The 13,662-nt window shown below is 42.6% G+C and overlaps 1 protein-coding gene across 1 annotated transcript in view; it reads right to left on the bottom strand.

Moving 5' to 3' along the window:
- Positions 1-667: 667 nt before the first annotated feature.
- Positions 668-13,662, bottom strand: part of PNPLA7 (patatin like phospholipase domain containing 7) — a 129,134-nt gene continuing 116,139 nt past the window's right edge. Inside the window, exons 32-36 of the mRNA XM_044269148.1 lie at positions 12,677-12,829; positions 11,580-11,690; positions 4,795-4,879; positions 3,385-3,494; positions 668-2,108 (exon numbers count right to left, since the gene is read on the bottom strand). Of these exons, the coding sequence (XP_044125083.1) occupies positions 2,031-2,108; positions 3,385-3,494; positions 4,795-4,879; positions 11,580-11,690; positions 12,677-12,829 (537 nt within the window). The 3' untranslated portion in view covers positions 668-2,030. The remainder of the gene's footprint in view (positions 2,109-3,384; positions 3,495-4,794; positions 4,880-11,579; positions 11,691-12,676; positions 12,830-13,662) is intronic.

The raw sequence follows: 13,662 nt of genomic DNA, 5'->3' as shown, positions 1-13,662 counted from the left end.
TCTTCTGTCTTCTTCTTTGCTGTGCACAGGAATAGGACCTTTGATGACATCACTGTGCTCATCATATGGTTCATCACCATGGTGAGGGACCATGTGATGTGACGTCACCACAGGTCCTTAGCCGGCAGCTCAACATTACAGAAGAAGACAGAGATCCGCAACTATGCGATCAAGTGGACTCTGAGTTAATTTATTTTTAACCCCTCCATCACTATTTTACTTTGCATTCTGTATTCAGAATGCTATTATTTTCCCTTATAACCATGTTATAAGGGAAAATAATACAGATCGGGTCCCCATCCCGATCGTCACCTAGCAACCATGCGTGAAAATCGCACCGCATCCGCACTTGCTTGCGATTTTCACGCAGCCCTATTCACGTCTATGGGGCCTGTGTTGCGTGAAAAACGCAGAATGTAGAGAGCATGCTGCGATTTTCACGCAACGCACAAGTAATGTGTGAAAATCACTGCTCATGTGCACAGCCCCATATAAATGAATGGGTCCGGATTCAGTGCGGGTGCAATGCGTTCACCTCATGCATTGCACCCACGCAGAAAACTCGCCCGTGTGAAAGGGGCCTTAGTCTGGGGGTGCCGGTGCCCCTGATGATTTTGTCTCGGCAGAGGACTCTAGATGAAGAGACCACACAGCAGGACAATGGCCGATCAATCGCCAAAAGACTTTATTATACAAAAGATCTCAGTACACGGATGACACATTTTCTCACATAAGTCACTGCCATTTCACCCCAAAATACCCTGCACTGAGGACACGACCCCCCCCCCTTCCCTACTGTACACTGTGCCTCCTGGACAGGCAGGGCTCATCTTTGGCTGGAAGTGATGTGTCGGAATTTGGCAATTAAACCGGTATGAAGAGTGATGGTAGCCCAGCGAGGACGGCACAGGAGACGTGTTCATACGCCGCCGGACTATGAATGCTGAAGCTTGTGGCCGCATCCTTCCCATATGCAGAATATCAACACAAGCATATTTCATTTATTTCCATAAAGGGGGCCTCTCACATCAAGCCATTTATTAGTGCGCATCATTAGTACTGCTCTATCTATGGCGAGGTGCAAAGCATCAGAATCAGTTGTGGAGTAAGAATTGCTCATCATTGGTGCAATGAAGCCTGATGGGTGTTAGGAATGCGGTCATGCATGTACCTAGGGTGGGTTGTGCGGGATAACCGATATGGCCGACCAGCCTCAGAAACCAAAGAACCCCGTAAAGATAAGAGTGGAAAATGCAGGCGCATACATACATGTAGTAAGGTCCTCCAGTCGTTACTGACAGCTGCAATAAATATTAGGTTTACATGTGCAAATCGGGGAGTGCAAGAGGCAGAGCCCCGGGGCCGACCTCCCCCCTACAGGAAACCCCTCCGCGGTCTCAGCAGCCTCCTGGTAAAGCACGGATCTATGTTCAGCAGTATATACATCTATTACCTATGGCATCAGCCTCTGTCACACGTTTACTCAACCAACGTAATAAAATGAAACCTTGTCCCTGGAGCTGACAATCTAGGCACTTAGACATAGGCGGTTACTGATACATAACAAAATACTAACTTCAGCTCTGCACGACTTGCATATATTTCATCTCCTACAAATAAAATAAAATCTATACTAATATAAGTTGCTTTGCTTTAGTCCCTTTCAAGGTGAATTTTTGGATTTGTCAGGGACCTGGGAGACCCTACCAGATGAGAGTGGTCTTCTGCTGTAGAGAAGCAAATGCCAAATAATGACCCCAACCCCGCGGTATCTTCAGCAGCATCACACATGGAGACCGCTGCTCCCTGGGATAGAGAAGGTGCTCACACCACCGGCAGCTACAATCTACAGACTGTCTCGCAGGTGAAGAGATCTTGTGACCGTCACTCGCTATGAATTGTATTGCATCAAATATTGGCTCCGTCAGTCCCCACAAGCCAGAGAGGAATACGGGGACCATAAGAACTACTACCACTAGAACCGTACAAAGCAGAGGAACCCCAAGGGCTGAGAGTACAGACGGATCATCTCAACTGTTTTCTGACGTCTTGGCTCCTGCATGCCGTCTGACTGACCGCTGTCGTACTGCCATGTCCGCCTCCTCATCCTGTAGAGAAGAACAGAGTCAGTTTTCCTCTATTTTAGTGACCCCTCCATATGGAAAGCATGGCTAGGACTAATTTTCAGTCTGTTTTAGATTCACTGATTTCTTAACAAAAAAACGGGGAAGATTCTCTCTTTCTCTCTGCCGCCGCCCCCCCCCCCCCCCCACAGTGTGCCGTCTGCATCTTTTGCAGCCCCATTGAAAAGAATGGGTCTGCACCCGTTCAGCAAAACTACAGAACGGGTGCGGACCCGTTCATACAGCCATGTGAATGGGCCCTTTAAGTTTGAGACTCTAAAGGGAACCTGAACCTTTGGTGATACCATCATTTGCAGCATCGCTTTTCCGCGCTCTGAACTGTGTCATCGTCTCTGCTCGGCTTTTCAGCATGTGGAGAATGGATCCACAGAAAGTATTTGAGATCCTTAGGCCTCTTTCACACTTGCGTTGTCCGGACCCGGCGTGTAGTCCACTTGCCGGATTTACACGCCGGATCCGGAATAACGCAAGTGTACTGAAAGCATTTGAAGACGGATCCGTCTTCAAAATGCGTTCAGTGTTACTATGGCAGCCAGGACGCTATTAAAGTCCTGGTTGCCATAGTAGGAGCGGGGAGCAGGGGAGCGGTATACTTACAGTCCGTGCGGCTCCCGGGGCGCTCCAGAATGACGTCAGAGCGCCCCATGCGCATGGATCATGTGATCCATGCGCCTGGGGCGCCCTGACGTCACTCTGGAGCGCCCCGGGAGCCGCACGGATGGTAAGTATGCTGCTCCCCGCTCCCCACTACACTTTACCATGGCTGCCAGGACTTTAGCGTCCCGGCAGCCATGGTAACCATTGAGAAAAAGCTAAACGTCGCATCCGGCAATGCGCCGAAACGACATTTAGCTTAAGGCCGGATCCGGATGAATGCCTTTCAATGGGCATTCATTCCGGATCCGGCCTTGCGGCAAGTGTTCCGGATTTTTGGCCGGAGCAAAAAGCGCAGCATGCTGCGCTATTTGCTGCGGCCAAAAAACGTTGCGTACCGGAACGGAAGACATCATGAAGGACGGACTGTCCATTCAGAATGCATCAGGATAATCCTGATCAGTATTCTTCCGGCATAGAGCCCCGACGACGGAACTCTATGCCGGAAGAAAAGAACGCAGATGTGAAAGAGCCCTAACTCTGCACACAGGAAAGCCGTGTGTATATGACGTGTAGAGGTCTCCACGTGCAGTGGCATTGCAGTGTGAACGCGCCCCGATCCGCCTGCTGCTCCTCATCTACTTACGCTATCAGAAACCGCTTCATTGTTTTGGGCACTCAGGAAGTTGAGATAATCTTCATTTTTAGGGTCTGGTAGTTCTTCCTCTTCATATTCTGTCTGATAATCGGATTCATCTGGAAGAGAGACATCTATTACCTCGCTGGATTAGAGCGCCACTCCCAGGCCTGTGACTATTATCGCAGATTACTGCTGAGAAGCTGACAGGTGAGGAGCTGGAATACTCCCATTACAGGGTGGATGGACTGGTGCCCGCTCCTCATGTAGAAGAAATAAAATACTGGCTTCATCCTATTGCTCACTGGAGGTTAATAGGGTTATCTCCCCTCCCCCAGTAAGAACCATTAAGGGATGTAAAAACCAGGAGCAGAGTCGACAGGAGGCTTGGCCAGAACCGACTGGTGCTGACGGGAAACAGCGGCAGGAGACGCCGTCCGGAGAGCGACCCTCACCTTCTTTATGACCACAGAGAAGCCTCTCTGTATAATATCGCTATTGGCATCCTGTCTGGGAGCCCAAACTGCGACTGTAACTCTCCCCCAATCCTTAGGAGGTTAATTGATGCTACAATCCATAATGTTAACCCTTTCTGCCTGTTCCATAAAAGCCTGCAAGTTCTGGAACGTGTGCGCGCAGCAATAGTTAATGATGCAGCTGCAGGAGAACCGTCAGCTTTCATGGACTCTTACTGACACTTCTACTGCAGTGAACTCCTAGAGCGGAGAACAGAACGGCACCTTTAGAATAACAGATAATTATAATCATTAACTTCTTAGCCGGGTGACACAGAGAACGCCCTGTAATCCTGCAAGAGGCCTCCTTTAACCCCTTCAGGACCAGGCTATTTGGGACCCGTTGTACATTCTCAGATTGTGAGGTACATACAGTGTATACCACATGAAGGGATTCCACGTGTACCTCTGCTCTGTCATACAAGCTCCACAGTGTAGGACATATCTCCACTTCTGGGAGTGCGCACGGATGTGATGAGGCCAACTCCCAGCATGGTCAGGAGAGCCGCAGGTTTATGTGAAGGGGTCCATCACACTGCACACGCTCCTGACATGAGGAACGGCTCAATGGATGATGTATGGGTTTCTCCTCGCTCTGGCGTTTACGAGTCCTGCTCCTGTGAGGAAAGCCGCCAGTCACTGCCCTCCAGGAAGTTACAGCAATAAAGCAGTTATACCGAAGGTTTCCTGCTCAGCTAATCCGGACAGGAGAAGGGTTAATGTACCGCAATATAACTGCATGCCAGGGGTTTTATTCAGCTACATTAATACATTTTATTAATTAGCAATTAATAAAACAGTTACGCTGCGTCCCCCTATGTGAGTGGCACCATGCACCTGGCTATATACTGCCTCCATGTCCACGGCTTTGGTAAGTGCCGCTACTCTGAGGTTCTGCACTTACCGTCCACCGCAGCCGTTTTGACAGGTTCAATCCTGGACACTATTTCCGCAAGATCTGTAAAAGAGGCGCTCGGGCAAGTGTTCAGCTGCGGAGAGGAGGAGAGTAACAGTGTGAATGGCGGCTGATATCAAAACTCACAGATTTATAGAAAATATCAAGTGCAAAAGACCCGGTCGTCACAGCGCAAGATCCACACAACACTGTCCTACTGAGGTCACCAGATTTCATATGCATAAGGGTCACATTTAGTAAATTAATTCTTGGTCACAATGGCGGGTGAATTCGGCATCGTTTCACTCGTGTCTAATGTCCTTTATGGAGCGCACTAACACCCTGCACTGCCCTGGGGGACGTCTGAAGAATTCAGGGTGCTAAAGGCTGAGAACTCCTGACCCTTCAGCTCCACAGCTGCGGCTGGATCAAGGTCAATGCGTCCTCTGGGCCTGTTTTTAAGTGTGTAGGAGATGTAAGGAGAGCTGCAAGCGGCTCCCAAACCTCATCAGAAATCCTCCCCACGTGACAAGATCGCTCTGCCCTGCACTTGGACAATCTGTATGCGGCTGAGTGACCGGCGCAGAGGCCCTGGGTGGCTGCAATCATGACATTTTGGCTCCACACTAAGATTTCTATGTGCAGACTGCCCCCCTGCAGCTCACAGCGTCGATGAGACAAACTGAAAAAAGCTTCAACTTTCCTTTTACCTCGTAAATATTCACAGGCATAAAGCTGAGAAATGTCATCGCTGCGCTGAATCCAGTCAATGGGGCTGAACGTCTACCACGTCCTGCAAAGACCGAGCATCGATCTGCACCGAACTCTGCAATTAAGTGTCCGTATTTCTTATTACAGTTTGGAGCCGTCAAGAGGAACGAAGGAAAAAAAAAAAAAAAAGGGAACGGCTCTGTGCACATTTTGCCTAAAAGTGTCCATTAAACTGTTGGTCTTAGAGAACTGAACTGAACTGAGAGGGTGGCAGTATAACTACTATAATACTGCCTCCTATGTACAGGAATATAACTACTATAATACTGCCTCCAATGTACAAGAATATAACTACTATAATACTGCCTCCTATGTACAGGAATATAACTACTATAATACGGCTCCTATGTACAAGAATATAACTACTATAATACTGCCTCCTATGTACAAGAATATAACTACTATAATACTGCCTCCTATGTACAGGAATATAACTACTATAATACGGCTCCTATGTACAAGAATATAACTACTATAATACTGCCTCCTATGTACAAGAATATAACTACTATAATACTGCCTCCTATGTACAAGAATATAACTACTATAATACTGCCTCCTATGTACAGGAATATAACTACTATAATACTGCCTCCTATGTACAAGAATATAACTACTATAATACTGCCCCTATGTACAAGTATATAACTACTATAATACTGCTCCTATGTAGCAAGAATATAACTACTATAATACTGCCTCCTATGTACAGGAATATAACTACTATAATACTGCTCCTATGTACAGGAATATAACTACTATAATACTGCTCCTAGGTACAAGAATATAACTACTATAATACTGCTCCTATGTACAAGAATATAACTACTATAATACTGCTCCTATGTACAAGAATATAACTACTATAATACTGCTCCTATGTACAAGAATATAACTACTATAATACTGCCTCCTATGTACAAGAATATAACTACTATAATACTGCCTCCTATGTACAAGAATATAACTACTATAATACTGCCTTCCTATGTACAAGAATATAACTACTATAATACTGCCTCCTATGTACAAGATATAACTACTATAATACTGCCTCCTATGTACAAGAATATAACTACTATAATACTGCCTCCTATGTACAAGAATATAACTACTATAATACTGCCTCCTATGTACAAGATATATAACTACTATAATACTGCCTCCTATGTACAAGAATATAACTACTATAATACTGCCTCCTATGTACAAGAATATAACTACTATAATACTGCTCCTATGTACAAGAATATAACTACTATAATACTGCTCCTATGTACAAGAATATAACTACTATAATACTGCTCCTATGTAGAAATATACTATAATACTGCTCCTATGTACAAGAATATAACTACTAATACTGCTCCTATGTACAAGAATATAACTACTATAATACTGCTCCTATGTACAAGAATATAACTACTATAATACTGCTCCTATGTACAAGAATATAACTACTATAATACTGCTCCTATGTACAAGAATATAACTACTATAATACTGCTCCTATGTACAAGAATATAACTACTATAATACTGCTCCTATGTACAAGATATAACTACTATAATACTGCTCCTATGTACAAGAATATAACTACTATAATACTGCTCCTATGTACAAGAATATAACTACTATAATACTGCTCCTATGTACAAGAATATAACTACTATAATACTGCTCCTATGTACAAGAATATAACTATAATACTGCTCCTATGTACAAGAATATAACTACTAATACTGCTCCTATGTACAAGAATATAACTACTATAATACTGCTCCTATGTACAAGAATATAACTACTATAATACTGCTCCTATGTACAAGAATATAACTACTATAATACTGCTCCTATGTACAAGAATATAACTACTATAATACTGCTCCTATGTACAAGAATATAACTACTATAATACTGCTCCTATGTACAAGAATATAACTACTATAATACTGCTCCTATGTACAAGAATATAAACTATAATACTGCTCCTATGTACAAGAATATAACTACTATAATACTGCTCCTATGTACAAGAATATAACTATAATACTGCTCCTATGTACAAGAATATAACTACTATAATACTGCTCCTATGTACAAGAATATAACTACTATAATACTGCTCCTATGTACAAGAATATACTATAATACTGCTCCTATGTACAAGAATATAACTACTATAATACTGCTCCTATGTACAAGAATATAACTACTATAATACTGCTCCTATGTACAGGATATAACTACTTAATACTGCTCCTATGTACAAGAATATAACTACTATAATACTGCCTCTATGTACAAGAATATCATACTATAATACCTGCCTCCTATGTACAAGATATAACTACTTAATACTGCCTCCTATGTACAAGAATATAACTACTATAATTACTGCCTCTATGTACAAGAATATAACTACTATAATACTGCCCTATGTACAAGAATATAATACTATAATACTGCTCCTATGTACAAGATATAACTCTCATAATACTGCTCCTATGTACAAGAATAACTACTATAATACTGCTCCTATGTACAAGAATATAACTACTATAATACTGCCTCCTATGTACAAGAATATAACTACTATAATACTGCCTCCTATGTACAAGAATATAACTACTCTAATACTGCTCCTATGTACAAGGAATATAACTACTATAATACTGCTCCTATGTACAAGAATATAACTACTATAAATACTGCCTCCTATGTACAAGAATATAACTACTATAATACTGCCTCCTATGTACAGTAATATAACTACTTTAATACTGCCTCCTATGTACAAGAATATACTACTATAATACTGCTCCTATGTACAAGAATATAACTACTATATACTGCCTCCTATGTACAATAATATAACTACTTTAATACTGCTCCTATGTACAAGAATATAACTACTATAATACTGCTCTTATGTACAAGAATATAACTACTATAATACTGCCCTACAATAACTGCTATACTGCTCCTAGGAATATAATTACTATAATACTGTCCCTATGTACAATGAATATAACTACTATAATACTGCCTCCTATGTACAGGAATATAACTACTATAATACTGCCTCCTATGTACAAGAATATAACTACTATAATACTGCCTCCTATGTACAAGAATATAACTACTATAATACTGCCCCTATGTACAAGTATATAACTACTATAATACTGCCTCCTATGTGCAAGAATATAACTACTATAATACTGCTCCTATGTACAAGAATATAACTACTATAATACTGCCTCCTATGTACAAGAATATAACTACTATAATACTGCCCCTATGTACAAGTATATAACTACTATAATACTGCCTCCTATGTGCAAGAATATAACTACTATAATACTGCCTCCTATGTACAAGAATATAACTACTATAATACTGCCTCCTATGTACAAGAATATAACTACTATAATACTGCCCCTATGTACAAGTATATAACGACTATATTTGTGGAAGAATGACTCCCCACCGACTCTTCTTATGTGGTCCGACAAGGTGGACCAGATCTACCGTTTTGAGGAGCTTGCGCATTGGGAGACTAACTCACGCGCCCGCTTCTTAAGATTGTGGTCCCCATGGAAAGTTCACAGAAATTTTACATGATAGAGCAGAAGTTATCTCACTTCCTCGTTTCCCCCCCTCCTCCCTTTTCTCCCTCCTGATTGTTCCTTCCCCTTCTTCCCCTTTTACATTTTTATTTGATGTTTCTTACTAACTATGACAAGATTGATTGTACTGTCTATGCATGATGTATATGCCAGATGAGCATTTGGAGATTTGTCATCACCACTGAAATGTCATGTATGGGCCTTGACCCTGATTTCTTGCTCTTTTTCAATAAAAAGAAATATGGTTAAGTATATAACGACTATAATACTGCCTCCTATGTGCAAGAATATAACTACTATAATACTGCCCCTATGTACAAGAATATAACTACTATAATACTGCTCCTATGTACAAGAATATAACTACTATAATACTCCTCCTATGTACAGGAATATAACTACTATAATACTGCTCCTATGTACAAGAATATAACTACTATAATACTGCTCCTATGTACAAGAATATAACTACTATAATACTGCCTACTATGTACAAGAATATAACTACTATAATACTGCTCCTATGTACAAGAATATAACTACTATAATACTGCTCCTATGTACAAGAATATAACTACTATAATAATGCCTCCTATGTACAAGAATATAACTACTATAATACTGCTCCTATGTACAAGAATATAACTACTATAATACTGCTCCTATGTACAAGAATATAACTACTATAATACTGCCTCCTATGTACAGTAATATAACTACTTTAATACTGCCTCCTATGTACAAGAATATAACTACTATAATACTGCCTCCTATGTACAAGAATATAACTACTATAATACTGCCTCTTATGTACAAGGATATAACCCACTATAATACTGCCTCCTATGTACAAGAATATAACTACTATAATACTGCTCCTATGTACAAGAATATAACTACTATAATACTGCTCCTATGTACAAGAATATAACCACTATAATACTGCTCCTATGTACAAGAATATAACTACTATAATACTGCCCCCTATGTACAAGAATATAACTACAATAATACTGCTCCTATGTACAAGAATATAACTACTATAATACTGCTCCTATGTACAAGAATATAACTGCTATAATACTGCCTCCTATGTACAAGAATATAACTACTATAATACTGCTCCTATATACAAGAATATAACTACTATAATACTGCTCCTATGTACAAGGATATAACTACTATAATACTGCTCCTATGCACATGTGTATTTCTATGCATGAAACTCGAATAAAACTCCACACCATTTATCTCAGTTTTGTGGTGTTTTTTGTGTGAATTTTTATACTGATCTCACCGTTTCCATTGCACTAAAGATCTGCAGAGACAATTGACATTCTGTGATTTATAATCCACACTTCGGGTCAGTTTCCGCACGTGACAATTACACAAAGTGTACATGAAGTTTGATGAATCTCCCTCCCTAGTTCCGTATTATGCTATAAGCAATCTGTGCAGGTGGCCCAATACTGCCCCCTGTGGCTTAGAACAGGGACCACCATCAGTATATTGGTCAGTTCTGAAGTCGCTCTGCTCCCTTTGCACAGATTTGTCTTCTTGACGTCTCCATTAAACAATTTACACAGTACAAGACAATCTCAAATGTCTATAAACCTCTGGGCCACTCATGTCCTGGAGCTCCCCCCTCCTGGGAAGGGATCGTGCCCTTTACCCGCCATGTGGGTCACTAATGATACGACTGCTGAGCTCCTCATCAGGACACTCCCATTAGAATTCTCTATGCCATTCACAGCTTGTCACAATCAGTCTACACCAGGCATGCTCAACCTGCGGCCCTCCAGCTGTTGTAAAACTACAACTCCCACAATGCCCTGCTGTAGGCTGATGGCTGTCCGGGCATGCTGGGAGTTGTAGTTTTGCAACAGCTGGAGGGCCGCAGGTTGAGCATGCCTGGTCTACACAATGCAATGGATCAGGCTGGAGATATCCATTAATGTGGACCTGTCACCTCCCCTGTAATAATTCTGGAGCATCTATTCTTATGACTATGTTGTGCTGTTCCTCTAGTATTCCTCCTAGAAGTGTATGAATGAATTGCCACGCCGTCTGCAGTAATGGTCCATCTATGTGTTAGTGTCAAACTGTGCAGGGACACGCCCCCAACTGGTAACACCCAGATGGACCATGAATGCAGAACGCTGGCAGTTCAGAATCTTCCAGCAGGAATAACAGAGGAATAGAAAACAATTATATAAAAAGATGCTCCAGCATAGTCATTATATAAGGAATGCAGAGGGGAGAAGTCTTCTTCACATATCATTTTTATATCGGGTGTGGGGGGTCCCTGTGGCCTCGTATACAGGCTGATGTCGCAGGTCAGTGTCAGCAGTCGTAGAGATACACATATATATTAATATATGGAGGACTTACGTCTGAAGTTTTGGATTTACAGGTGTCTTGCCGATCCTTCAACATCTTTTCGATGACCCCGCTGCGGCCCCACACGTTAAATACTGTGTTTCCATGCTGGTATCCGACATCCTGCATTTGGGAAAGAAAAGGTTAGCTTCCCCATGGGCACTGCACTAGGACGCTCGTACCTCCTGTTACCCTCAGTGCATGGCATTCCTGTGTCACACATTAGGTTATTGGGATGGGGGGGGCTCCTAAGGGTCATTTATTTCCTGGATAATTCCACATAAATGAGAGATTTTACAATGTGCCCAGTGCAGACACCAGACTGCATCCTCCCGGTTCCTCCAGACTTAGAATGATTAGGGTCCCCGTCATCAGGCTTCAACCTGTAATGGCTCCTGTACGGGATATGTGTGCATTTACAGTCAAGGACCGGACCTCAATCTGTGCGATCAGGATACCGCCATCTTACAAAAGTCTTCATGTAACCTCCCATGGTGTTATGTGCACCTGAATCCTGATGCCCTGCACGGGGCAACAGGAATGGAGCAGAATTCTGAATGCAGCTCTGGATGTGACATACATACGTCCTAATTAATACCAGCTCCCCGCTGAACACATCTATGTCCTGTAAACAGCAGTGACGTCAGCCGATCCCTGGTGAGACGGAGGCGCTCACTGGCTGCGCAGTCTAATTAATAGAGACCAGCAGCTTTCTCCTGTCACCTATGAGTTATGAAGGGCTGTGAATGCTACCAGCGCTGCAGGAGATAAGGGGGTCACTTCTGCAAGGACGATCTGTTTTTCATGCTAATCTGGACCTTCTGCAGTTATTCTGCAAAAATACTTTCAGGAAATGACAAGAAACTTAAACCGGCCCTGACTGCAAACCCACAGAACTCATCGGCAATGCAAATACAATGCAAGCGACTGCACTGCGAGCGGAGGGGGTTACCGGAAAATGTGAGTTCTGAGCTCAGATGATCGCATTTCACTCCCAGATCTTTCGGAACCCAAGTGTGACGCTAGGGCAGATCGGTCGGCCCTACTGGTTTTATATTATGACACCCCCCAGAAAAAAAAAATCACCATGGTAAGACGATGAAACTTACACAGATCTCGTCAAACTTGCCGAATTCTAGTGTTCCATATCTGTCGATGGGGGGTCGGATGTACTCGCAGTATTCGCTGTTCATCACCATCTCGAGCTGACGCACGCAGCACACGTAGGCCAGGCGTGTCTGAATCTCTGCCATGTTCAACACCTGGGGGAATACGGGATATTAGCGGGTGCAGTCACTGCCACCAATTCACTTGGACCCAAAACCAAAAGTCGAGCCAAGAAGAGACAGAATACAATAGACTACCTGTCTGTGAATGTGCCTGCTTTCGTAACTGCGACCGGTGGGGGCATCAGGGCACAAGCGGCAGAGCGACGCCTAGATTTCTCCGCTCCTCCAAAGACACAGAAAACTAATGCAGTTCAACCTGTGTATGACGGGTTCCTCTACATCTGCACAGTTTAGGCCACGTTCAGGCCTGGTGGACTCCACAATCTACAGCACAATGCATGTGAATAGGGTCCTCAAGAACCTCATGCACACGCGGCAAAAAAAATCTGTGTGGATTTCAGGGCCGGCTGTGGATCCCCATTACGTGGCAGAAATTAAAGTTGCAATTTTCACTGAAATACTCTGAACCTGCTCTGAATTGTAAGTCAGCTTTTTGATACCAATAACAGAAAGTCACTCTGTGTCTCCATGGTAACAGACTACAGACACACAAAGTGTGGTCTGATCCTGCAGTCACTCCCTGCCATATGTATCATTTCCTACTGTTGTAAATTTGGTTACTAAGCAAGACCGAAGGATACGTCTGCTGCCATGGAGACACACAAGTCATCATCGGAGCTGTATAAAGAATACAGTAGAATATTCTTTAAAGGGGTTATCCAGGAATAGATCATGATGACCTATCCTCAGGATTATCCAGGAATAGATAATGATGACCTATCCTCAGGATTATCCAGGAATAGATAATAGAAAAAAGGTGAGTAAATACAGTAAAAGGGAGTTTGTCACCGACTCAGAGTTTTAGA

The sequence above is a fragment of the Bufo gargarizans genome, chromosome 9 (genome assembly GCF_014858855.1).
Source record: "Bufo gargarizans isolate SCDJY-AF-19 chromosome 9, ASM1485885v1, whole genome shotgun sequence".
NCBI lineage: Eukaryota > Metazoa > Chordata > Amphibia > Anura > Bufonidae > Bufo > Bufo gargarizans.
Note: the sequence above shows the minus strand (reverse complement) of the source record. Positions and strands in the feature narration are given on the sequence as shown.